At 38.1% G+C, this 27,069-nt stretch overlaps 1 protein-coding gene across 2 annotated transcripts in view; it reads left to right on the top strand.

The window, feature by feature from the left end:
* The window catches only part of ITGA2 (integrin subunit alpha 2), a 100,013-nt gene extending 73,294 nt beyond the window's left edge, over positions 1–26,719 (top strand). For both annotated transcript variants that reach the window (XM_032281071.1, XM_032281079.1), the window contains 15 exons: positions 76–215; positions 3,044–3,195; positions 4,827–4,937; positions 6,507–6,589; positions 7,009–7,150; positions 8,254–8,346; positions 8,932–9,008; positions 9,092–9,175; positions 12,921–13,023; positions 14,632–14,742; positions 15,689–15,793; positions 18,540–18,653; positions 22,296–22,385; positions 25,560–25,676; positions 26,129–26,719. In XM_032281071.1, the coding sequence (XP_032136962.1) occupies positions 76–215; positions 3,044–3,195; positions 4,827–4,937; positions 6,507–6,589; positions 7,009–7,150; positions 8,254–8,346; positions 8,932–9,008; positions 9,092–9,175; positions 12,921–13,023; positions 14,632–14,742; positions 15,689–15,793; positions 18,540–18,653; positions 22,296–22,385; positions 25,560–25,676; positions 26,129–26,209 (1,603 nt within the window). In that variant the 3' untranslated portion in view covers positions 26,210–26,719. The remainder of the gene's footprint in view (positions 1–75; positions 216–3,043; positions 3,196–4,826; positions 4,938–6,506; positions 6,590–7,008; positions 7,151–8,253; positions 8,347–8,931; positions 9,009–9,091; positions 9,176–12,920; positions 13,024–14,631; positions 14,743–15,688; positions 15,794–18,539; positions 18,654–22,295; positions 22,386–25,559; positions 25,677–26,128) is intronic.
* Positions 26,720–27,069: the final 350 nt, after the last annotated feature.

Below are 27,069 nucleotides of genomic sequence, written 5' to 3'. Positions count from 1 at the left end.
TCCTTTATGATAAAGGATATAATATGTGTGTTCAGTAATAACATTCATCCATCTGTTTCTGTTTATGTCTTTTAGGTCACAGAGTATTGCTGATGTAGCTATAGAAGCTTCATTCACACCAGAAAAAATCACTTTGTTCAACAAGAATGCTCAGATAATTCTCAAACTATGCTTCAGTGCAAAGTTCAGACCTACTAAGCAAAACAATCAAGTGGGTGCGTAGATCTGAAATCATCTGCATAGAAATTGGCTTACAGAGTTTTAGACCTGAATATATTTTGGTTTATAGGCCAAGGGAAATAAGGGCCTTCAGTTAATAGAGGCTTAAGCTGCCGTACATTGGAGATGCCTGAGAATGGTTCATTAATCATGGAAGGTTTGTTTAGCTCTTCCTTCCACATCTCTAGAAGGTTCTGCTGCAGTTAATTGTAACCTCTATGACATAACCAAGGGCCCTCATGCTTCCATCCTTTGAGTTTCTCTTACCTCCAGTTCTCTTACATAAAACCTTGAGCACGCACAGATTATGCTAAACTGCCACTTAAATGAGCATACCATGTTGGCTGTGCCATGATCTATATAGGACAGGTTCAGTAAAAGTATCAAGTATTTTTCAAATCAATGTACTTAGATGACCAGTCAAGTTCTTGAGGAATTAGTAAGCGTAAAATAATGAAAGAAAAAATGGAAAGCAATATATATCTTTTGCTAATACATATAAGCGAAAGTGAGGTGAGGAAATCATTGTGGCCAAGTATCAGTAGGAATTGTCTTTTTTCTTGGGCTGGCCACATTGTCTTTCAAGGCCTGGCAAAGGTCCTGCCTCCTCTTGGAAGCTTTTTCTAAGCACACTATTTAACTTTCATCTCCCCTGCCCCAATTATCTTATCATGCTCAATACAAAGCTTGCAATTTAGCACTTGATTCAAGGCTAACTTCTTTCATTAATCGCTGCTTCATGGGTCCTAATTCCCCTTCCATCAGAATTTGGCTTTAAACTTCAGAACCTGTAGTTCCTACAGGAATCAGCTAAGTGACAAATAAATTAACTTAAAGCTGAAAATATGGAAGCAGGTTATTTGCCATAATTCATACCGAGACACAAATTAGGTGAGAACACAAAGCAAAATTAGATTCACATCTTAACACACTTTCCATGTTGTCCACTTTTCATATCCATTTGGAAGTTTTCCATACAGGTGTTCAAACATTGACCCAGTTTTGAGTAGCATATCTCACTTGACCTGCCTTGTAGCACATCTAACTTAGCACATGTGATCGTTAAGTCAAAAACCGTTGCTGTGTAAACATTGTGGCTAGTCTGCCTAGTTAAGTCAAAAACCGTTGCTGTGTAAACATTGTGGCTAGTCTGCCCAATAGATTAACTAGGGAAATATATTAGTTTGCAGAAACAGCTGGCTGGTCAGCTCTTCTGGCCCTGAAGCATAGATCTGTCTCATGTATCTTCCCTTTTTGAATATACTTCAACCCTTATGGCGATGCACACTCAAAAATTCTACTTTCAGAGAATTTCCTTCCCATCCACTGGTTGCCGAGGGTTTCTGGCCTTCCTTACTGTTGGGCATCTTTCCCTGTAAATCTTTTTCCCTGATGCCTTCAGGTCCACACAGACAAGCCAAATGAAATGATTGCGAGCTCATTTATCACTTCATTGCTTGGCAGTAATAGTATGTAAGACATGAATCCCATCTACACAACTGTGAAAAGTGAATGTATAAAGCATATGGTTTCTATCATTTATTGCATCAGGTGCACACTCCAGTTTAAGATTAATAACATAGCCTATGAAGCTATGTATCATTTTTACAAAGCTACTTGAAAAATAAAAGGAAAAGCATTATAATGTGGACTTTGTCCTAACTGCACTCACCTTCCTGCCATTGTTTTTCCTTTACATCATCTTCACTACTTATTTTTAGTTTATTTAATTCTTTAATATTTTATCTATGTTTGTGGGCATTGTTAAGTCACTGGAGCAAGGAAAATTGTACAACATATATAATAAATTTTTTCAAGGTAACATGTAGAATTCATGTTTTGTGAAGGATATACAACTTTTAAAATATTGAATATAATAAAATAAGATAAAGCAACCCCAAATAAGGCAGTTGATGCTGTGAACGGCACCAGGGGTTCTCTCTCAATTTTGGACATTCGGCCAGTGGACATTAGTTGAAGACAATAATTCTGATAGTTTGGACATTGGCTACTGACATCAGTTGTTACCACTTTTTTTTTTTCATGGGTTGGTATTAGGAAACAGCAGTTCAGAGAGGGTAAGTAAGTTGCCCCAAGTCACAGAGCTCATCAACTGCAGAATTAGGATTCAAACCAAGTCTGCCTGAGTCAGACCTTTTTGCTCAGCATTGCATGTGAGCATCTAGAATATGCCAGGCACCGTTCATGTTCCCTTAGAGTAGCTCAGGTAATCTTCACAAAAACAATTCATTCTTAAAACTGCATGGAAGCAGAAAGAACATGAGCTCTTATTTCCAAAATGGCCAACTTTTTCTTCTGACTAGCTGTGTGAACTTAGGTGACTTATTTTACATTACTTATCCTAATTTATTATTTGAAAAATAAGATAATAAAATTCACTTTCCGGATTCATTGTAAAACTTGTATGGCATATATGAGAATGTGTCCAATCGCAGGCACTCAGCCACTTATCCTTTCCATTCTGTGTCTCCGTGTTATGAGTAATGAAGCTCGTGCTTGCGGGAGTGAGCAATTTGCCCAAGTTCATCACACTAGGTTTCCTGGCGGCAAGTCCAGTTTTCTTTCCACTGTTCCCAGCCACATTTCTCTGAATCACATTTCTTTGTATGCACAGTCACCTACATCACATCAGAGCTAGAATGACAAATGCTATGTGGTGCTATGGTTCACAAGCCACCAATATGAAGACTAGTTCCATATTTTCTTGATATGAGATACTTTGTCCAAGAAGACACAATGAAGCAGAGATGCTTTTTCCTATAAGCTTATTTGGAATAACATTTCTTTATAATTTTTTTCATAGCCATTGTGTATAATATCACACTTGATGCGGATGGATTTTCATCCAGAGTAACCTCCAGGGGGTTATTTAAAGAAAACAATGAAAGGTGCCTGCAGAAGAATGTGGTAGTAAATCAAGCACAGAGTTGCTCTGAGCACATCATTTATGTACAGGTGAGGCCTCAGGACCATCTCTCTTCACTTTATTTCTTTTTAAAGACAAATGAGTGGTAAAAGACTAAAATGGAAGCATATGAGTTAGAAAATGCTTGCCCTTCTAATGAATGCCTGCCTTATAATTCCATCAACAAGAAGCATAATTCCTTTATGCTAATACTTATGGTCACAATCTATTATTACATAAGTCAGCATCATCAAATTTCACTTGGAACTGCAATGAAAGGGCTAAAAATATGATTCTTAAAAAATCATAGATACAGTGCTTTCTTAAATGTTTAACAGAACTTTCCATTGGCAATAAATTTTATTTTGATATTTTCCTATCAGGGAAAAAATTCTATTCATTTTTCAGCTACTGAAAAATAATTCCAATTGTGGTTTCTATTATTAGATTTAAGTTAACATAGATAAAGTGTAGCAGATTATGAGATAACAATTATTTGTTCTAATTGTATGCTATAATTACTGTATTTAACATGGATTTTGAAAATTTCCCAAGAAAAACGCTTTTCAGGAGAAAACTTCCACCCAGAAATTTATTTTATAAATGATGTGACTCTTTCCACCTTGGAAACCACATAATGACATTTGAAAGGGTAATTTACTCGGGAAGCCACTTTTTTGAAAGGCTATTTAAGTACTTTCTTAGAATACAGTTCTCAGAATTTAAGGCGCAAAAGAACTGCTGGGGAAACTTTTGTGAAATGTATATTGGGTCCCTATCATCATAAATCTAGGTTTGAAGGCCCAAGGAATATGCAGGTCTGAGGGCCCCAGGTATCCAATGTAAATAGATGCTACAGAGAGATCTTACTTCAAGAAATGCAAAGTATAAACACTAGAAAAACATAAAGTTGACGATTAGATGAATTAAAATCAGTTGAGTTGTTTAGTTCGTTTTTCAATCTGAAGGTTTCTTGTTTGTGAGGGCCTTGACTTTTTTTGTTGTTAAGGTGACAATTTTACAGATTCTTTAAATGGAAAAAATCTTGTTTTCCTTCTCTCCTATCCTGTGCTAAGTGATGTATCAGATTATACATGTAATCCCTAGTGAGGGAATGAAGACAGCCAAGCTGTTTTTCTTTAAAAAGGAAAGAAAAGAAAAAGACCCATTTTGACTATTTGATGTCAATACCAGTTAAAGTCCATTCTACTTGCTAAGCCCACAGCCAGCCAAGAAAACATCTCCTTATAGTCTAGAGCTGTCATGTTAGACAGGCCCCCAGAAGGGTTCAAGAGGCAGGAGTAAGCCCTGCCTGTGAATGGACTAAAGAATACCAAGATACCCCTTCTGAAGAAAAGGCAAATTCAAATTTTTGGGTTTCATGTGTATAGACATAGTGCTTTCTCGACAAGAACTGATGAGCTTAACTAAGAATTTCTGCTTCAAATTCTTATAAAACCCAAGCCTCCTTCGATTTCTTAGTAGAAGAGAGGCTGAAAGCAGAATGAGGATGGAAGAGAAGAAGTAAGGATCTTGAGCATTCAAAACAAAGATATTCTACCTGATTGAGAATTGACTGTGTTCCTAATTATAAACATATTTGTAATCATTTTCTTGTTTTAATGCTGCTATGCCCTAATAAACTGACTCTCTCTCTCTCCTTGTATGTGTGTATGTTTAGGAGCCCTCTGATGTTGTCAACTCTTTGGATTTGCGTGTGAACATCAGCCTGGAAAACCCTGGCACTAGCCCTGCCCTTGAAGCTTATTCTGAGACTGCCAAGGTCTTCAGTGTAAGTGCAGCTTACCCCTCATGGATTTAGACTGGCCCACAGAGTTTCACAGTCACTGCAATAGTGTCTGAAGGATACTTAGGATGCAGCCTGTAAATTCAACATAGTATTGGAAGTTCTGAGTAAAGCCATCAGGCAAGAGAAAGAAATAAAAGGTATTTGAATAGGAAGAGAGGATGTGAAATTGTCCCTGTTTGCAGATGACATGATTGTATATTTCGAAAACCCCATCGTCTCAGCCCAGAATCTCCTTAAGATGATAAGCAACTTCAGCAAAGTCTCAGGTTACAAAATCAGTGTGCAAAAATAGTAAGCATTCCTATACCCCAATACTAGACAAACAGAGAGCCAAATCATGAGTGAACTCCCATTCACAATTTCTACAAAGAGAACAAAATACCTAGGAATACAACTAACAAGGGATGTGAAGGACTTCTTCAAGGAGAACTACAAGCCACTGCTCAAGGAAATAAGAGAGGATACAAACAGATGGAAAAACATGCCATGCTTATGGTTAGGAAGAATCAGTATCGTGAAAATGGCCCTGCTGCCCAAAGTAATTTATAGATTCAGTGCTATCCCCATCAAGCTACCAATGATCCTCTTCACAGACCTGGAAAAAAAAACACCTTAAACTTCAGATAGAATCAAAAGAGAGCCTGCATAGCCAAGACAATCCTAAGCAAAAAAAAAAAAAAAACAAACCACAGCTGGAGGCATCATGCTACCTGACTTCAAACTATATTATAAGGCTACTATAATCAAAACAGCATGATACTGGTACCAAAACAGAGATATAGACAAATGGAACAGAACACAGGTCTCAGAAAGAACGCCACACAACTACAACCATCTGATCTTTGACAAACCTGACAAAAACAGCAATGGGGAAATGATTCCCTATTTAACAAATAGTGTTGGGAAAACTGGCTAGTTGTAGACAAAAAGCTGAAACTGGATCCCTTCCTTACATCTTGTACAAAAATTAACTCTAGCTGGATTAAAGATTTAAACATGAGGCCTAACACCATAAAAACACTAGAAGAAAACCTAGGCAATACCATTTAGGACATAGGCATGGGCAAGGACTTCATGACTAAATTCTTAATTTTCTAAATGAAATACAATTACATATATGTAAAATTCACTAACATTGAAGTTCCATGACAGCAGGGATTTTTGTCTTTCTTGTTCACTGCTGTATTTCCAGTCCCTAAGGCAGGGCTGGCCCATTGTATGTGTTCAACAAATACTTGTTGAAGAAATAAATAAAAATAAAGTAAATGGCTTGTGCTTACCAGTCAAAAAATGAAATATTACCAATACATATGAAGCTCTGTGTATAGCTGTCCCCACCATAGACACTTTCATCTAGCTCCCCTATGCAAATGATTATCCTGATTTTTTTGTTTATTAATGCTTTACTATTTTGCTAAACATTTATATATTCCTGAAACATTATTTGGTTTTGTACTTTATGTAATTAGAATAATACCGTATGTATTCTTTTGTAATTTGCTTTTTCAACCCGAGAGCAAACATGCGGATCTTTTTTTTCCTTTTTTGTAGATTCCTTTTCATAAAGACTGTGGTGAGGATGGAGTCTGCATTTCTGATCTAGTGCTAGATGTCCAACAAGTACCAGCTGCTCAGTAAGGTTTACTTTAAAGCTTGTTGTAAAATGTAGAAATAAAAAACGCAGTAGATTACTTTATTCAAATCAATGTTTATGGAGTTTTTCTACAAAAGAAAATTCACAACTAATAAAGACCTTTAAAAACTAAATTTCAATTTCTACCATCCACATGGGAGTAAAACAATAAGAAATATTAAATTATCTGTATTTAAATGGTTCCATTCCCTCTAATGTAATAGCAACAAAGAACAAAATCCAATTGTATTTACTTATTGTCAGTATCATTTTAATGCAAAGATAGTTTATTATGCAGCAATTTTCTCAGTGCTCTAAATAAGTCTAAAGAGTTTCAGATTTTAATGAGTGAAATTTTGAAATACTGCCCTTTTTATTGAACAGTAATGTTTTTTCCCGCCTCCTTTTGACTTTTAACAGAGAACAACCCTTTATTGTCAGCAACCAAAACAAAAGGTTAACCTTTTCGGTAACGCTGAAAAACAAAAAGGAAAGTGCATACAACACTGGAATTGTTGTTGATTTTTCAGAAAACTTGTTTTTTGCTTCATTCTCCCTGCCGGTATGTGATGAGACCCTCCACTTCCCTCCGCCACATTTCCTCCTTATCAATCACTGTCCTCTCTATGTCCTCTGAGTTGTTTATAGAAGCACCTTAACCCTCAGCATGATCAGTCTGAACTTCATGGCTTCTACTAGTTAAACCACATGAGAACATAGTCTGGCTCTATATCTAGATTCTGCTTGACAGCTTGGGTCAGTTTTTCCTTTACCCTGAGACTTGGCAGCAGTAGCCAGACACTCGCATAACTCTTCTTGAACCATCAGTGTGATGAGGCTGCTGCATTCTGCACAGATGTAGTGCACTTGCTCTGAGACATTTACGTCCCAAAGCTTAGCCTGAGCTTTGCAACTACGTTTCTTGCTGCTGCCAAGATGATGCACGCCAGCAAAGCCAGTTAATCACATTGACTTGATTGCTATACCAGGAACACGCTTGACCATGAGTGCTCCCTGGTCACTCCCCTACCACCAAATAATGAAGAAAAAACGGGAGAGAAGGGAACGCTGAGATTTTCCAAATCAACTACTTGATTAAAGAATTAAACAATGGTTTCATTTAATTTAAAGTTAATGTGACCTTAGTAGGTTTAGAGTTCTAAACCTATCCTGACCTTGGTTTTTAAACATCCTGTGCCAAGTGGCAACTACTTTTTTAAAGGGGAAAAAAACCTGAAGAAAGTGAAAAAAGACCCTTCAAATTGTTTAAAACACAAACACCAGTATGTGATTTTATTTTCTTCTCTTGAAAATGTTTCAAATAAATTGAGAAAAAGGTATTCCTAAAGCCAGCATTTCTAAATATTGAATTAAAGCTATTTGTGCATCTGAAATATAAAAACTATTATTTGTTTCTGGGGAAAAAACTACAGTATTTAATCTTTCCTTAGGTTTGTTGGATATCCTAGGTATCTTTAGGATTAGCAATAAAAATAGTATATTAGCCACCTGGGCAGTATACAATTTCAGGTCTTGAAATAAACTATTTCAGTATGAACCAACCTTACCGCTAAAATATCACTGCACCTCTTTTACCAGGTGTGTGCATGCACACACAAATGTTGCAAGGCAACTGATTGTTATTGTTTCCTTGGTCTTGTTCAGGTTGATGGGACAGAAGTAACGTGTCAGGTGGCTGCCTCTCAGAAGTCTGTTGCTTGCGATGTAGGCTACCCTGCTTTAAAGAGAGAACAACAGGTACAACTTGCATTTCATCCTCGAATCTATGCAAGCCCTCCTCAGCACACATGTTCATTTACCAGCGTAACATCTTGCTATCATCATTTGATAGGCATCACAAAATAATTGGCTGCATACTTAGGGGAAGTTTTCAGTATCTGAGTGTTTTCTTTAAATTATTAATAACACGTGGATTTTCTCCACATAATTCATTCCAAAAGGCACACACAATATGGAAAGTTCTTTTTGTCGGAATATGTTGAGTAGCATTGGTCAAAGCACTATACACAGAGTCACAGAGATCATTCATTTACCCCTGGTAACAAGTTTCACATCAGCTCAACCTTCCAGATTCAGACAGGTATAATATACGCCTGGATAACTTACATGTGTCACTTGAAAGTCAAGCTTATCTAATTCTAACGTGAGGCATAGTAAAACAAGGTGCACAAATCAGTAAAGATTTTCTACAAATTTGAAAGCCTAAGGTATATAAAATTCAGAATCAAATTTTTGGGAAACTTTTATAGGAAACATTTTTTTTTCATGTTGGCCCCTGAGTATGAAGCATGATAGACTGACAAATTTTAATTTTGTGTATAGGTGACTTTTACTATTAACTTCGACTTCAATCTTCAAAACCTTCAGAATCAGGCATCTCTCAGTTTCCAAGCCTTAAGGTAAAACATGATGAAGTCATGAATGGAATAATGGATAGCTTTATATTTCTCTTTAAGTAATTTCCTTATGTTTCTTTCAATAGTGAAAGCCAAGAAGAAAACAAGGCTGATAATTTAGTCAACCTCAAAATTCCTCTCCTGTATGATGCTGAAATTCACTTAACAAGGTAAGTGAAGCAGTGAGTAGCCTGTTACCACTGACACCAATTCTAGATTAGAAGATTTTTGGCTCATGGCTAAAGAAGTCCTCTGTATGCTCATTCTTTTTTTTTTTTTTTTTTTTTTTTTTTGAGCCGGTGTCTCACTCTGTCACTCAGGCTGGAGTGCAGTGGTGCAATCACCTCACTTTAACCTCCACCTCCCAGGTTCAAGTGATTCTCCTGCCTCAGCCTCCTGAGTAACTGGGACTGCAGGCATGCGCCACCACACCTGGCTAATTTTTATACTTTTACTAGAGATGGAGTTTCACCATGTTGACCATGTTAGTCTCAAACTCCTGACCTGTGATCCATCCACCTCAGCTTCCCAAAGTGTTGGGATTACAGGCATGAGCCACCATGCCTGGCCTGTATGCTCATTCTTAACTGAAGAATTTGAATTAAAATTCTTGTCAACTAAAACAGAAGTCCACAGGCATGGTGGTCCCTAGGAAAACCTTGAGTGAGTCATTATGTTTATTAAACTAATGAGAGCACCCCGAAAAGACAGAGAAAGACCGCTGTAGCCACACATCACAGGCACACTCCACGTTACAGGCCCTCTGAGTAGCTGCAAACATTCCCAAAACATCGAAACAGAACTCTCAAAGGTCCTGAGTGTTGCCTGCACTTTCTTCTCCCTGCCTACTTCCCACTGTATATGAGATCTCAAGCAGTAGCCCCATTCCTGGACATTGAAGCCCCAAGCACAGTGTTTTGCACATGGTGGGTACGCAATAAATATTGAATCTAGTCACAGGTTGAATATTCAAATATTGAATCTAGATCAAGTCTGGTTTCTGAGTGGAAAATGCCTAACATATCAGATTAGGGTTTTCTTCCAGCCAGGAGGAAACAAGGTTTTTTCCAAAGGAGATCATCCATAAAGAAATGCTTTGTTCCCTGTTTTTACCTGCCCAAAGTGAGCAAACCTGAGAGCAGTGGTGTAAATGTCACTGGTTGATACCAGCTGTCTTTAATTGTTCAGAGTGACGGATGTCTTGGGAAGTGGGTAACATACAAATTTCACAGGTACTAATAGGTTGATATCACTTTAACTCACACTTAGAAGTAAGGTGAGTTCGTGGCACAGACAAACTGGAGCACGGATGCGCAGGTGTGCTGGTCACAGCTGATGCCCTCCTCCAAGCTTGGGAACCAGAGTTCTCTACCTGATGAAGCACTAGGAAAACTTCCCAGCACAGATCAAGGACCTCCAAATAGCACACTGCGGCATTTTCCCAAGAAATCTAGTGACAGCAGGTTTGTCTAGTTTCTACCACATCACCCCAGTCCTAAGAGCATCGAATTTGTAGATATCCAATAGCTCTCTGAGCAAAAACAAAAAGGAAAATATGTCATCATGTCTAGAGCTTGAGACACATGAGCAAAGATGAAAAGAATGCTTCTGTATCGAGTGAGTTGCAAACAGCACAAGCAGAAGCAAAATACAGTCCAAATAATACATCTCTGAAAAATTCATCAGTAACTGCAGACTTCAAAGGATCCCCACTTGCTAAAATAAGAAATTGGAAACAAATGTAACCAACTCAAATTGATGTTCCCACATTATTTGAATTTTTTTCCTTTTTATATTGATCCTTTCTTCTAAATATTTTTGTCAATACAGCCTTTTTATTATTCTACTCTCCTACAATGGCCAATATTTTCCAAGATATTTAAGCATGAAATAAATATAAGATTGAAATGAGACCTTTTTACTGATTATCATCTTAGGCATATATTTTTGTAATGGCAATTCAAATTCAAATGTATGCTAATGTTCTTGAAAATATATCATATCCTCAAAAAAATCAAAATAGAGAATTATAAAGAACAAAAGCTAAAATGGCTCCTAGTCCTACTACCTAGAAAGCCCAACATTAGAGAAAGATATACAGTGAAAAATGAAGTCATCCCTCCTCACCTTCCCTAGTGCCACTCCCCATAGAAGACTAACAAGACTGTTTTCAGAATATCTTCTGGATACAGGGTTGCTTATCTACCGAGATATATGCATATAACACGCACGCACACGTATGCACACACACGTGCACATTTTATTTACCCAAAAGGAATGATAAAACACTCTTCTGTACCTTGCATTTTACATTATCTTGGAAAAGTTTTTATATTAGGAAATACAGATCTAACTTATTCTAGTCCTGGCTGGAACATAATTAATGTAACCAATTCAATATTCACAAGATATTTGGTTGTTTTGCATTTTTATTTTGTTTTGTTTAACTATCATAAGCAATGCTGCAAAATAATTTAACAAACATCTTTGCAAACTCTAGAAAAAAATCCGGAACAGTTATATTGTTAAAAAAAAAAAAAAAAAAAAGATGGGTAGAAATAATGATAATAGTATTATTTCTGAAGCAGGATCCCTCTGAGTATAGATAGCACTACTATAAATATATTGATCAAAACTTACGTAACTTAAGGAACATTTAAGTAACAAATGGAAAAGAGTCAGATCTCTTTAAAATGCAAATGCAGACCACCTTAATTTAGAAACTGGCCCCATTTAGGATCTCACACAAAGATCTTCTGGAAGGCATAGGAAATAATTCATGCACACACAGCCAGGCTTTCTGTTTCAAATCCTAGTCAGTTTTCCCATTTTCCATGTCAGGCTGACAAATCATTGTTTCCTCTCATATATAACCTTGACAAATACATCTATTCAAGTCTCCCTATGACATATTTTCCTTTTAAGGATTTGGAAAAAATCGTTAAGGCATAAAGGAGAGAAAGACATGGTTTTAGTAAAAAGAACAAAACATTTCTACTTCAGAAAATGTCTACCTCAAGTTTTTAAGAAATAGACTCAATATTCTATAATTAACATCAACTGTCCAGTGGGAATAAATGGGAAGGATGTGCATAGTGTTCTGAGACCCCTACCCTCACCACTCATCCCCCAGTTACCACCTGAAGAAACTACTCTGGTTGGAATCCTACCTCAGAGCCCCAGAAATGAGTGAGAAGAGAGAAAGTCTCCAGTTTCATTCTAGTCTGAGTGGTCCTATGAGGGTTTCTCTGATCTCATCATCACTTTGTTTGCATATCTTCATTGACAATCTTAAGCAAAGAAGTCAAGATCAACCAGTGCCTTTAGGTTCAGACTACTAAAACCTCTGGGTCAGCCATCTTAAAGGTGGAAATAGATTTGACCAACCCCATTCAGACCCAAACCATCTGAGTTGGTTTGCAGCTAAAGTAGGATATCAAGAATGAATAATACAGGCATCCAGTAATGAATACTGAAGGAGCTCAATACCCTATTATTACACTTTAGCCACACCAAGGTGATTAATCCACCAAATGGATTATAAATCCATTCATCCAACCAACAAGTACGACTGTCTACTATGTTAACATGCTAGTCACTATAACAGCAATATTGGGAACACTTCTACTATCAGTTCTAAAGTAGTACTTTTGTACTTATTTCAAAACTTGACAATAAGTCAATTCTTTGCAGAAAGTCCATGAAGAAATATGTTTTGAAAGGAATTTATGTTAGTCTTAGAAACACACATTGGACCATAAGCCCATAACAAGAAGTTCTTTTTATTTGGTGCTTTTGTAACTAAAAGTAAAATTTACTTTAACCTAAGCTATAAGTTACTTAAATAAAAGAAATATTAAGCTTCAAGAACAAAAGCAAACTAAAATATTTGGCTTTACAAACATCGTCCAACAGATCCACCAACATAAATTTTTATGAAGTCTCTTCGGATGGGAATGTTCCTTCTATTGTGCACAGTTTTGAAGATATTGGTCCAAAATTCATCTTCTCCCTGAAGGTTGGTAAGCCTGTCCTAAGGATGATAAATCCAGGAGAAAGTGGGAAGAAAAAAATGAGTCTGGAAATAAAAGAAGAAAGTAAAAAGAAATTGAAATACACCGTGGTTCTCAAACTTGGGTGTGCATTGAAATCACCTGGAGGAATTGTGAAGCCACATATGCTGGGCTTTATCTCCATGGTTTCTGATTCAGTAGGTGTGGGGTGAGCCTACACATTTGCATTTCTAACAAGCTCCCAGGTGATGCCTATGTGCTGGTCCAGGTACCATGCTTTGAGAACCAATAGGCTAGATCATAGATAAGTAAACAACTAGGCTTTATGCATAGTTATGTGTCTTGGGTAAAGGACAATTGATATATTTTGAAGGCAAATGTTCAACATTAACCAACAGAGCATTACTATAAAAGCTGTGGGTAAAAGTCTTTGGAATATAATTATCCTTAGAGACCACTTTTGTTTGCATTTACCATTTGTATAGATTTGTACAGTAATACCAGGTAGTACCTAAAAATATTTTTGAACCAAATTCTATTTGCTATTAGTAAGCAATTATTAATCTAATTATTACTACCAGTTATATCGAGATAAAATTTGTGAATGAATTACTATTTTAGAATGTAATAAAATTAAACTTTGGAAAGTAAGAAGAATTTATTGACTATTGTAAGTCAATACCATTTTATTTCTGTTCATTTCTTACTAGCTTGTTACATGGTTGTAACCCTGCAATTTTGTAATTCAAAAAATGATTAGAAGAATTTTTGTGGTCCAGATACTATAATAGAATTTATAAAATGTGAATGGTATTTGGCAACCACATTCTCTAATGGGGTATCTATTCAATTCATGGTAATAAAATAACATTCATAGAAAGTGTACTGAGTACCAGCCATTGTTCAAGTGCTTTACATATGTTATCCATTTAATTCCCAGATTAGTTATGAGCTTGATCTTGTTACTCCCAGGGATGTTATTTAAAATGTTTAAATTACCAGTAGGGTAATAGCCCTGGCCAATTAGAACAGAAACCCCCACCAGTGAGAACAGATATTGTGCCAGTGCCCTGTGCCAGCACATACCTACTGAATTTCTGATCATCTTTTCAAATAAGAAAACAAGCATAGAGAGATCAAGTTCCTTGCCCAACCCACACTGCTTATCAGCTGCAGAGTGGGACACAACACCCTGGCAGGCCAACTCCACAGGTGGCATTTTTAACCATTTATACTGCGTCTCTCAAGGCACAAATTATTTACCTATTCACATTGTAGATGTTGAGTTTTTTCCATTGAGCCATTTATGCCTAGTGTTCCATTATTGGAACACTAAGCATGTGGGAGTTACTTATAGCCTATGCTTACGGTCATCACCAAGGTATGATTGCAATTTTTTTGAAATTGCATATCAGGCATAATTCAGGCATAAATGGGTTTTAAGAGGTGAGACACAGAGACCTGAAGTGTGACTATAAAGTGATGGTTCGCTTTCATTTGCACTCAATCTTACCACTTTATAGTTACTCTTCATCAACACAGGGGTTACTGGTGAATTTCCTTGCATCATGTGCATCCTGTAGCAGTACTGCCATGTTTTATTCTCTACGTAGGTAACAACAGGAAGTGTTCCAGTAAGCATGGCATCTGTAATCATCCACATCCCTCAATATACCAAAGAAAAGAACCCACTGATGTACCTAACTGGGGTGCAAACAGACAAGGTAAAGATTACAAAATTGCCTATAAGAATGTACACTTTAAAGATGTAAATAACCCATGAGATTAGGGTGATTGTGTCTGACATTTTACAGGGGGGAAACAGACGATAACTCCTATGCAGCCCAGTGCTAATTGACTAGCAGTTAATTTCATCTTCGAAGAAAATATTGTTACAAGAAAACAAATGTCTGAGTCTAGGGAATTGCAGGTGGGAGAAATTATTCCAAAAACCCCATTTTGGCCAGGTGAAGATCTGACTTTGACAGGCCCTGTGAGGACTGGGAAGTGAGAGGTGGGACCTACATGGGGAGCATAGCAGGTCTTCACAGCTGCAATAAGGAACTGGTCTTCAAGCAGCCAGCCTGGACTTTCTCCTGGTAATACTGAGCCCTGGCTGTTCATTTTAATCCCTCCATTTGCTTTTATAAATAAGAGTGTCCAGACCTAATCCAGGCAATTAAATCAGAATTTCTAGGGCTAAGACTCTTACACCAGGGTTTTTCTTTAAACATTCTCTGTGGCTCTAGCACACAGCCTGGGCTGAGAAGTACTGCTCTAGCCAAACCCCTTGACATTGGCTCATCTTCAGTCCAGCACTTAGCTGATCAACAGTTGTATTACTCCTGTAGTGTGCTACAGGAAAATCAAAATTCTAAAATGTTCCAGAGAGGATTACCCTGAATTATTCAGTGTTTAGCTATTGCAAATTTGCCTTATTATATGTGGGCTATAAGAAGCTAGCCCACCTCGTCAGTTCACATCAGGAACATTTAAATACTTCATGTTCACCTGGCAATTATATGAAATGTGGCGAGGTCAGCACTGTTGAAAGAAGCCTAACAGACCTTCCCAGGCCTCTACAAGTGACAGTAAGATTTCCTAACATGTTGAAAGGAACATCATAAACTGTTTTGCTTCCGAAGTCTGATCGGTGTTCTTCTTTTATAGGCTGGTGACATCAGGTGTAACGCAGATATCAATCCACTGAAAATAGGACAAACATCTTCTTCTGTATCTTTCAAAAGTGAAAATTTCAGGCACACGAAAGAATTGGTGAGGACAAGTTAATGTGTGAAAGCTCCCCTCGGTCATACATTTACTTCACCTGTGATCAGGGCACTGCTTTTCTCCTACCAGCTGATACCATAGAGCTTTCTTAGTTTGCCTTTGATGGCTTATATAAGTTAAGATTTAGAAAATATTAGGTTGGTGCAAAAGTAAATATGGTTTTGAAACCCATAATTACTTTTGCACCAACCTAATGTATGTTCAAATCTAGGTTACTGGAATTATCTGATGTCATTTCTTATAAAACACAAGTTCCAGACTTCACATGAAAAACTCATGTGAAGCTATTGTGTTTATGCATTGTGCACTTTGGAAACAAGGCAAAGAGGAGGAAAAGTGAAGGAGCTGGGTGTGTGCTTCAGAGGAGAAGCCCCTTGAATCCCCCTTCCACATAATACTGATTTTTTTTTTATGCTTTAAGTTCTGGGGTACATATGTAGATCTTGCAGGATTGTTACATAAGTATACACATGCCATGGTGGTTTGCTGCCTCCATCTCTTTGTCACCTACATTAGGTATTTCTCTAATATTATCCCTCCCCAACCTCCCTACCCCCTGCTATCACTCCCCTAGCCTCCCAACCCCCAACAGACCCTAGTGTGTGATGTTCCCCTCCCTGTGTCCATGTGTTCTTATTGTTCAATACCCACTTATGAGTGAGAACATGCGGTGCTTGGTTTTCTGCTCTTGTGTCAGTTTGCTGAGAATGATGGTTTCCAGATTAATCCATGTCCCTGCAAAGGACATGAACTCATCCTTTTTTATGGCTGCATAGTATTCCATGATGTATATGTGCCACATTTTCTTTATCCAGTCTATCCTTGATGGGCATTTGGGTTGGTTCCAAGGCATAGGTAAGGACTTCATGACTAAAACACCAAAAGCAATGGCAACAAAAGCCAAAATAGACAAATGGGATCTAATTAAACTTAAAAGTTTCTGTACAGCAAAAGAAACAATCATTAGAGTGAACCAGCAACCAACAGAATGGGAAACAATTTTGCAATCTATTCAATTTGACAATGGGCTAGTATCCAGAATCTACAAAGAACTAAAGCAAATTTACAAGAAAAAAACAACCCCATCAAAAATTGGGGAAAGGATATAAACAGGCACTTTTCAAAAGAAGACATATATGTGGCCAACAAACATATGAAAAATGCTCATCATCACTGGTCATTAGAGAAATGCAAATCAAAACCACATTGAGATACCATCTCATGCCAGTTTGAATGGTGATCATTTAAAAAATATGGAGACAATAGATGCTGGAGAGGATGTGAAGAAATAGGAACGCTTTTATACTGTTGGGAGTGTAAATTAGAGCAACCATTGTGGAAGACAGTGTGGCGATTCCTCAAGGATCTGGAAATAGAAATACCATTTGACCCAGCAATCCCATTACTGAGTATATACCCAAAGGATTATAAATCATTTTATTACAAAGGCACATGCACATGTATGTTCATTGCAGCACTGTTTACAAATAGTGATGTGTTTTATTTAGCTGTGAAATATGCTGCTGCTCTTCTCTGTTTTTCAATATTTTGTCATTTCCTGCTCTCGAGCTATGCCTGCTTCTTTGGGAAAGAGACTAGTCTAGCATCTGGCATGGTACTTGGCACATATTAAATATTCAAATAAGTAAACTTTTAGTAAGCAATAACTCCTAAACAAACCACAGCTGTCTGCCATGAACAATATTAAAATTCTCCTGGTTTTCTTGATTTCAATTGTTTTATTCTGTGAAGGATGGTATAAACAGGAATCCAGAAGAATAAAATTATGTTTCTTTTAATGTGTATTAATATACAAGTAGATAAATACATGCTGTAGCAGAAGTGGACCATGCTATCTTTTGGCCTTGAACATAGGCCAATACATCATAGATTTTTAATTGTACACTTTCATTTTTTAATACTTTTTTAAGTTCACGGAAGAATTGAGTGGAAAGTACAGAAGTTTCCCATATGCCCCCTGTCCGACACAGCCTCCCCCACTGTCAAAATACTGCACAAGAATGGTATATTTGTTACAATCGATGAAACTACATTAATATATCATCAACCCAAATCCATAGCTTACATTAGGGTTCACTCTTGGCGTTGTTAAAATCCATGCTGTGGATTTTGACAAATGTAAAAATGACATGTATCTACAATTAAATTACAGTATCATACAGGGTCTATTCACTGCCCTACACATCATCTGCGCTCCGCTTATGCATTCTTCCCCCCCTACCAGCCCCTGGAACTGCTGATCCTATTTCTGTCAACTTTTTTTAAAATCGAAGGAGTCTTTCATTAGGTTTGATGACTGAATTGTAGTACGTTTTGTGTATGTTCAACAATTTATTTAACTAGTTCATTGTTGACAAACAAGTTACAGTTTGGGGGGTTGGGGTTTTTAGGTTTTTTTTACTCTTTTAAATAGTAATGTAATAAACAGGCTTGGGGTACTTCGTTCTGCACATTGCTGATTATCTCCTGAGGCTGTCTATACAGACAGGAAATGGATGGGGCAAAGGGTGCGCACTTTGTACATTTTGAGATGTAGTCCCAAAATCCCTTGAAGGAAGATAGGAGGGTTATAACTACTAGTAGCTCATGAGATTGCCTGTTTCCCTAGATGCATCCCAGCACTGGGTTTTATCTATCTTTAAAATGTTAGCATTTATTTTGAACTCCTACTAACTCACTCTCTCTTTTACCTTTGACTCCATGCTACAAGAACTGCAGAACTGTTCCCTGTAGTAATGTTACCTGCTGGTTCAAAGACCTTCACGTGAAAGGAGAATACTTTGTTAATGTGACTACCAGAATTTGGAATGGGACTTTTGCATCAGTAAGTATCAGTACTATTTGTTGGATTTATCAATAGCAAGGAAACATAAGGCTGCACTGACAAGTTCTTCCCCTTTGACAAAAAGTATTCTGGCTAATGTCTGCAGTACCCAGATAACCCAGAGCAGTTTTACCCTGTAAGGCAGCACACTTCTATCCTTTTCCAACGTTCATCCAATTCGGCAGTGCCTCAGAGTCACCTGGGGTACTTGTGAAAGGATCAGCTTCTCAGACTCCTTGTGACCTACCACATCAATGGGAATGGTGTCAAGGTCATCTCTGCAGCCCTGGGCTACAAGGGGCGGCCCGCTTTGTTTCCCTCTAGAAGCTCCCCTGATATCCATCTTCCCAGTCTCCTCCGCCACGCCCAAATCAAAATGCCTATGTCTCTGTCTTACTCCTTGAGCTCTCAGTTAATTGTATGATTGATCTCAAACCACCCAGTAGATGAATCTAGCATAAGAATATGTCTTCCTGTATTACAGCCAGGTCATCACCCTGCTCTCCTGTTTTGCCCTTTCCCTGATGGAAAAGCACAGTGGGCACATGACTTTCTAAGTCATCTCAATCCCCAAGTAAAGTATGAAGAAAAAGCCAAAACAATGTCAGTGTTTTTTTTTTTTTTTTTTTTTTTCCGTATGGCAACAGTGAGTCTGCTCTAGCGATATTTGCTTTCAGCAGGGATTTTGGTAGCCAGAATTTCAGTCTGGCATGAAACAGTGTAAGAATAGACAGGCCTGTCCTTAAATTTGACAGCTTGTGTGGCTAGCATCCCTTTTCCTGACATGGGCTCCAATTGAGGAAGAAAACAGAAATTAGTCTGAAACCTCCTGGGGACCCTTGTGGCACTCACTAGATTTTTTTTTTCTTTTTAACAAATAAATCAGTTCCCAAGGTGCTTACCAGCAAACGCTACTCATTTTTTTTTCTTTGAACCATTTCACGATCTCTCCAATAAACCTCACTTTCTGCTATAGAGTTTTGTAAAACTGGAGAACTGAGCACCCTCCAAACTCATCCCTGGAGTCAAATATAAGCAATATTCTTGGATAAAGATATAGAAGAAAAAGGAATAGTAAAAGGTTATAAAAAAATGCAGAACTGGGGGAATGGGGAAGTGAGAAGTTGAATATTTCTTTTGGCTTGCTTGCCTTCACTTCGCTTTCTTGTGAGTTGCATTTGCTCTCAAGCCTGCAGGACAATTCTACATCCTTAAAGATGTGAAGTGTGCTGTCAGTTGTACCAACTTCCCAGCTGCTGCAGTGTGGTGCTCAGTTTTGCTCCATTGATTTTTGGCTCCTTGGATTTGAGGAGCAAATGTTTTCATAGCAAATTTTGCCAACTGGAAGGAACACTGACTGTTGCAAGTCAAAATGCACTCACGCCAGCTCTGTAAAACACATTTGTTTTTTCTTGAGTTGGTTTAAGGCTACATCATTTTAACTGTGAGACTTTTTAAAGTACCTTCCCAACAATCTTCAGAAGCAGTAGTTTATTTCTGGGAGCAAACTTCTTAGAAAGTATACTATTTGTGCTGCTTTAATGTGGCTATGGTGGTTAAGCTGAGAAAACACCCTTGAAATGTCAAGGTATGCCAAATCCTTCACATCTCCTCCTTCGTGAAAGGTCAAGTGTTTATCCCCACCTTGTTTCCAGCTATTAAGGCAGCAAAATGGATGTCTCTCAGACCACCTAGGAATCTAGTCTGAAATATGGATCTCATTTCCTGTATTAAAACCCACTGATGCACTGCCTTCTGTTGCTACCCTTTCGATGATGTAGTGCAAGTAATTTCATTACAAAGTGATTGCTCTGGGAGGGACGGTGGGGGGTGGGGAGCTGGGGAGAGATAGCAAGGGGAGAAATGCCAGATGTAGGTGATGGGGAGGAAGGCAGCAAATCACACTGCCACGTGTGTACCTATGCAACAATTTTGCATGTTCTTCACATGTACCCCAAAACCTAAAATGCAATAAAATAAATGGGGAAACAAACAAACAAACAAAAGTGATTGCTCAGACCTCCAAATTGATAACAGAGTTGTTGCCATTTGTAAGGAGAACTCTTGATGAGTGCTAGCAGGCGTGTTACTTCACTCTCCAGATGTAAGTGGCATGCCTACCTCTACCTTCAACCCTGCAGGATACTGTGTGCCTGTGAGAAGGACCTATTTTGAGAATACTGTAAGAAAAATTATTTCATCTTTAGTCTTTGGGGATTATGAAACCAGCATTTACTTAACTGCTACTTTTTTTCTTAAACCAATATGAATACTCTTAATGTTTCCCCCAATAATATGTTTAAGAGACTGGTGAGCATGATTAATTTCTGATCCAATCATCTATCTTGAGAAAATTAACAGTAACCAGAGTCAGAGCCAGTAGAAAGGAAATAAATGGCTCAATTTTTGGAAATACATTATTTCTGGCTCCCAGATATTGTTTAGCAAATTACCTCATAGAGTATGTCCAATAATGTGCCCTGGTAACCAGAAAAACTAAGTCATAGCATGTGAAAGCAGCTCTAACATCTGAGCACTGCATTCTACTTCACAGTGGCATCAGGCCTAATACAGAGAAAATAGTGACATATACACATCAATAATATTTCTATTGAAAAATGCTTTCTTTTTTTTTGAGATTGAGTCTCGCTCGGTTGCCCAGGCTGGAGTGCAGTGGCGCAGTCTCAGCTCCTGCAACCTCCCCCTCCCAGGTTCAAGTGATTCTCCTGCCTCAGTCTCCAGAGTTGCTGGGATTACAGACACCCACCACCACCCCCAGCTAATTTTTTTGTATTTTTTAATAGTGATGGGGTTTCACCATGTTGACCAGACCGGCCTTTGAACTCCTGACCTCAGATGATCTAACTACCCATTTCAGCTTCCCAAAGTGCTGAGATTACAGATGTGAGCCACTGTGCCCAGCTGAAAAGTAACTAGATGGAGGAATGGATGTAACGTTATTTTGAATTAGGAGGTTACTAGTAATGACAGCATAAAATATCCTTCCTATCTATATGCCTGCCCCAAATTAAGTATTATTTGATAGAAACACTCAGATTAGGAAATCTGATATTATTACTGATGTGATAGAATATGCCAAAACGTTCAGGGCCTTAGGTGGTCAAGTTCAAGTGCACTTTCAAACAGTATTATTTTACACATATGTACCCATAAGGAAAATTCTCTTCTCTTTTAAATGTTGGTTTATTTAGGTAAGTATACAAAAATGTCAAGTTTACAATTTTCTCTCATGTCACAAACTTTATTTTTTAAAAATCTGAACTATGATCTCCCCCAGTTAAAAATAATCATTTTTGAATCCTTGTTTTTCAACCCTGTTCTCAAGTTCAGATCTGCTCAGGGATATATTTTAACTTGCGCATGTGCAGATTCCACCCCAGAGACTTGATTTGTGGTGGCAAGGTGCAGGCATCTGCATGTCTTAAAATTTCCTTGGGTATTTCTGACGGGCAGCCCTGTTGCATAACACTGGTTTAAGCACAGTAGATTCTGGGTAGGTCTTCAGAACTGGCATTTGCTTGTCATGTTCCATCAGAAAATTAATAATAAATCATAAGCATGTCAGCTTTTCTGCATTTGCTGCTGCTAGAGTAAAACGTATTCCTTATTCTTGTGTTCCAGTCAACTTTCCAGACAGTTCAGCTAACGGCAGCTGCAGAAATCCACACCTATGACCCTGAGATATACGTGATCGAAGATAACACTGTTACGGTAAGCATATCACACCCTTCCCTGCAAGCCTCAGGGTTAGTGGTGGGCATTCCATTTCTAAAAACCTGGAATAGTCACTCTTCTCACCTACATCTATGTAGAAGAATCTTAATCTTTAAAGTGATGTTTATTGTGTTGAGCTTTTGGTGAGAGTGTGTGCTACTCAAAAAGGTCATTGATGTATTTGCCCTCCTCAATGCCCCCACCCGTGTTGGCAAAGCTGGCTTTCCTAGAAGTGGTGATCCAGTGAGAAGCACAACAAAAGGGCTCTATGTGGCTTGGGACTCCATGGTGTCTCTTCTCCATGACTAAGCCAGCAGCACCGGTTCTTCCTTTCTCCTCCTGCTTCCACAAAATGGTCTAGAGCATAGGCCACAAAACCTAAGTATGCTTATTTAAATCATAAATTGTATTTTGAATAATTTTTAAAGAAAGGTGCTGAAGCATGCTTAATAGATAGTGCATTTATTAGAGGGTGTTTAAAAATATTTCTCCTTACAACTAGACACTGACACTGTGTGACATGTCCATTCATTCGATTTTACATTCTGGAGGACTGTAAATGCTCCCCTTGATAAAAAAGCTTTTACAGAGAAATGTACTCTCACAGAAAACAAAGGTTCTCTGTTCTAAGAGCTGGCATGAGATAATTTTCCTTTGCACTGAATCTCTGGTTAGAATATGCCATATTTAGATACAGTGGGATTTCCATGCTCAGTTAATCTGCTGGCAGGGCCCTGAGCATTTTCCTCCCAAGGCTTGTGTTAGGAGTTGAAAGCCAGTTTAAGAATCTGCCCCCAAAACCAGCTTGGCAGTTGGCCTCATTCCACTGCTCCGACCTACAGACTTGGTCAAAAAGCTATGGCCCCATGAACTCTGGGCCTCCTCACTCCATGCCTGAGAGTGAAGCTCACAGCACTGGGGCCCCACTCTTGTCCAAGGCAAAATTATTCCACACAACAGAGCACACTTCTCTGCCTCTGGTTTAGGAGCCTCAGTGAAAGCTCACACCCTCTCTTCAAAGACTGAAGCCTGGAAAATCAGAAATAGAGCCAAAGGAAATGCAGACTTCAAAATCAAAATGCTATGAACTTAACATAGGGGAGAAGTAGTATAGATTTTTTTAAAAGCTCACTTTAGAAAAACCTAGTGTTCAGACAGTATGGGAAACTCTACTGAAAACTGTTTTTTAGAAAGCAATATTAAATATATTAATTGGAAATTCAAATGAACAATTTTAGTAAACCCATTAGATTCTTCTTTTCTTGTCTTTCTCTAAGCAATACTAATACATAACAGAAGTCAATTACTAGGTGCAAAAGTAATTGCGGTCTTTGCCATTAAAAGTAAAGAAAGGCCGGGCGAGGTGGCTCACGCCTATAATCCCAGCACTTTGGGAGGCCAAGGCAGGTAGATCACCTGAGGTTGTGAGTTTGAGACCAGCCTGGCCAACATAGTGAAACCCCCTCTCTAATAAAAACAAAAATTAGCTGGGTGCGGTGGCACATGCCTGTAATCCCAGATACTAGGGAGGCTGAGGAGAATCACTGAACCCGGAAGGAAGAGGTTGCAGGGAGCCAAGATCACGCCACTTCATTTCAGCCTGGGCAACAGAGTGAGACTCTGTCTCAAAAACAAACAAACAAAAAAGTAAAGAAAAATTACTTTTAATGGCAAAGACTGCAATTACTTTTGCACCAGCCTGATATTATTCAATTGTGTCTATGAAAATTTTTTAAATCTAAATAATTTGGATAAATTTTTGAATAAGGTGTTGAATCTAAAGAATGACTCGACATATATTGTTTGTTACATTTATTTGAATCCCCAGCCCACTTAAAAATCTGACCCACAAAATGCTATAGTCCCGGGTCTGTAGGGATCCGTGGTTCCCTGGGTTTGAAAGCTGTGGAAAAGAGAGCAGTAGGCTCATAACTGCCACTAAGCAGTGACCTACATGAATTTACCATCACTTTACTCATAAATTTATAAAGCCTTATATTTTAGCTCTTAAAGATACAAATGAAAGGAAATACAGTCACCAAGGCCAGCTGCAAGTTTAGCCCAGCCCATAAATTATGTAACAAAAAGCAGCTCATCTGCCACTGCAATTTAATGTTAAATCAAGTAAATGAAATGCATATTATCCCCCTTTTTTTGCTTCTAAATATAGCTCTTTATGAATATTTTCTAAAGAGAATGGTTGAGATTCTTTCCCTATTAAAGAAAACTAGGCCAAGCATGGTGGCTCATGCCTGTTATCTCAGCACTTTGGGAGGCCGAGACAGGCAGATCACCTGAGGTTGGGAATTTGAGACCAGCCTGACCAACATGGAGAAACCCCATCTCTACTAAAAATACAAAATTAGCTGGGCATGGTGGTGCATGCCTGTAATCCTAGCTACTCAGGAGGATGAGGCAGAAGAATCGGTTGAACGCAAGAGGTGGAGGTTGCAATGAGCTGAGATCGCACCATTGCACTCCAGCCCGGCAACAGTGCAAGATTCTGTCTCAAAAATAAAAACACAAATAAAGAACAAGACTGTACAGTTTTACTGTTAAAACTCAGGGTAGCCATTCTATTACAGCATCTCAAAGACTGCCAGGAAGCAGACATAAAGAATCCTAAGCAGCCTCACGGACAGCTTTCCCACTGGAAAGGTCAACTTGACACTTGAGATATTATTTCTACTTTTCCAACAATAGATATCAGCTTGGAATGCGGTTTAAGTAAAAGTAGTGTTTTAAACACCCAATATGAAGCTGTTGTTTAGTCACCATGAAATTGAGTTAATGAGTTTCAATTCCCCTCCCCAAAGTGGTTTGCTTTCACTTGATGATACTTTCACTTGATTTGAATGTATGCCAGAAATAAAAGATTCTATTTCATAAGTGAAATAAGCATCTGACATTGTCAGACATGATGTAGCCACAAAACACTGATGCAGTTAAAGGTGGGAAACTAGACAAGTTGTATATTTTAGCTGGATGGACTTTGCAGGAGCATTTTCTCTAAAACTGTTCTGACGATATTTGAGGTATGCCATCATGAGCAAGTCATGTCGCCTTTCTAGAGATGTAGACCTTCACTTACAGAATTAGAGAACTGGACCAGGCCATCTCCCCTCTTTTTTGTGGTATTAGCATAACTCAGTTGTGAACTTACATTTCCAGATTCCCCTGATGATAATGAAACCTGATGAGAAAGCTGAAGTACCAACAGGAGTTATAGTAGGAAGTATAATTGCTGGAATCCTTTTGCTGTTAGCTCTGGTTGCAATTTTATGGAAGGTAAGAGAGGCATCAGATTTTAAAGTACAGGGCTCCTGAAGGCCAGCCTTGAATTGCTTACAAAACATTAACCTCAGGTTTTATATGCTACCTTCTCTATCACAAGGAGAAAAGAAATGCAAGTTTGTTTACAATGTCTTATTCATGTCTTTAAAAAAAAAGTAAGGATTTTATCTTCTTTTACACCTTCCTTTCATCAAGAACCCTGAATATTTTGCTCAGCTTCAAATAAGTAGATGCTGAAAAATGTAGCTTTATGCATGCAGCTGAGCTCTCTGGACATAAATTTCTTCTGGCGGGTGATAGATACCAGGTCATCAGTCTGCACAGCCCTCTTCAGAGCCTCAGGGATTCCCAGAGGTGCCTCAGAGGATGTGGGCAGTAAAAGCAGTCAGAGGCACCTTACAAAACAAGCCACGGGTGTTAACATTCTTATATCGTCACCTTTACAGCTCGGCTTCTTCAAAAGAAAATATGAAAAGATGACCAAAAATCCAGATGAGATTGATGAGACCACAGAACTCAATAGCTGAACCAGCAGACCTACTTGCAGTGGGAACTGGCAGCATTCCAGCCAGGGTTTGCTATTTGTGTCAATGGATTTCTTTTTAAATCCTATTTTTTAAAATAATGTTAATAGGTAAACTAGCCTGGTATTTTCAGAGAAAACTGCAGGTCAGTTTACAATGAAGAAATTGTGGAGGGGGGAGGGGGAGGTAGGGATATAAAGGGTAAAAGACTTATTTTATATGATGGGGGAAAAAGGTAATCTTGAAACTGGCTGGTCCAGAGTTTACATTCTAAAGTGCATTGTATCAGCAACATGAAATGCTTCCAAGCATGACAACTTTAAAAAAAAAATATGATACTCTCAGATTTTAAGGGGGAAAGTGTTCTCTTTAAAATGCTTGTCTTTAAACAGCAACAACGAAAGTGGAAGTGCCTGATATAATATATGGAAGTACTTCCACTTGTGTATATAATTTTAATGAATATTGATGTTAATAAGAGGGGAAATAAAACAACACAGGTTGTTTTTCAATTTATGCTGCTCATCCAAAGTTGCCACAGAGGATACTTCTAAGTGATAATTTTATTTATAAACTAGGTAAAATTTGTTGGTTCCTTTTAGACCACAGATGCCTCTTCCACATCCTATCTTGCTCTAATGGTCAAAACATGCTTGAATAACGGAGCTTAGAGTGTATCTCCTACTGGGAAAATGTCCATTTAAGTTAGGAGAGGGGGCAACATAGAGACTGAGGCACAAAATTTTGCTTAAAATCCAGAATATAAGATTTATGCAAAATTCCATCTGCTAGAGGACCATCCTGTGCCAGAGAAAGGAAAAGAAGGAAATTTCCTTTCTCTTATAGGAGCACAATGGTGCTCT

Source organism: Sapajus apella, unplaced genomic scaffold (genome assembly GCF_009761245.1).
Source record: "Sapajus apella isolate SASKATOON/1434 unplaced genomic scaffold, GSC_monkey_1.0 scaffold1, whole genome shotgun sequence".
Classification (NCBI taxonomy): Eukaryota; Metazoa; Chordata; class Mammalia; order Primates; family Cebidae; genus Sapajus; species Sapajus apella.
This window is presented reverse-complemented; position numbering and strand designations above follow the sequence as displayed.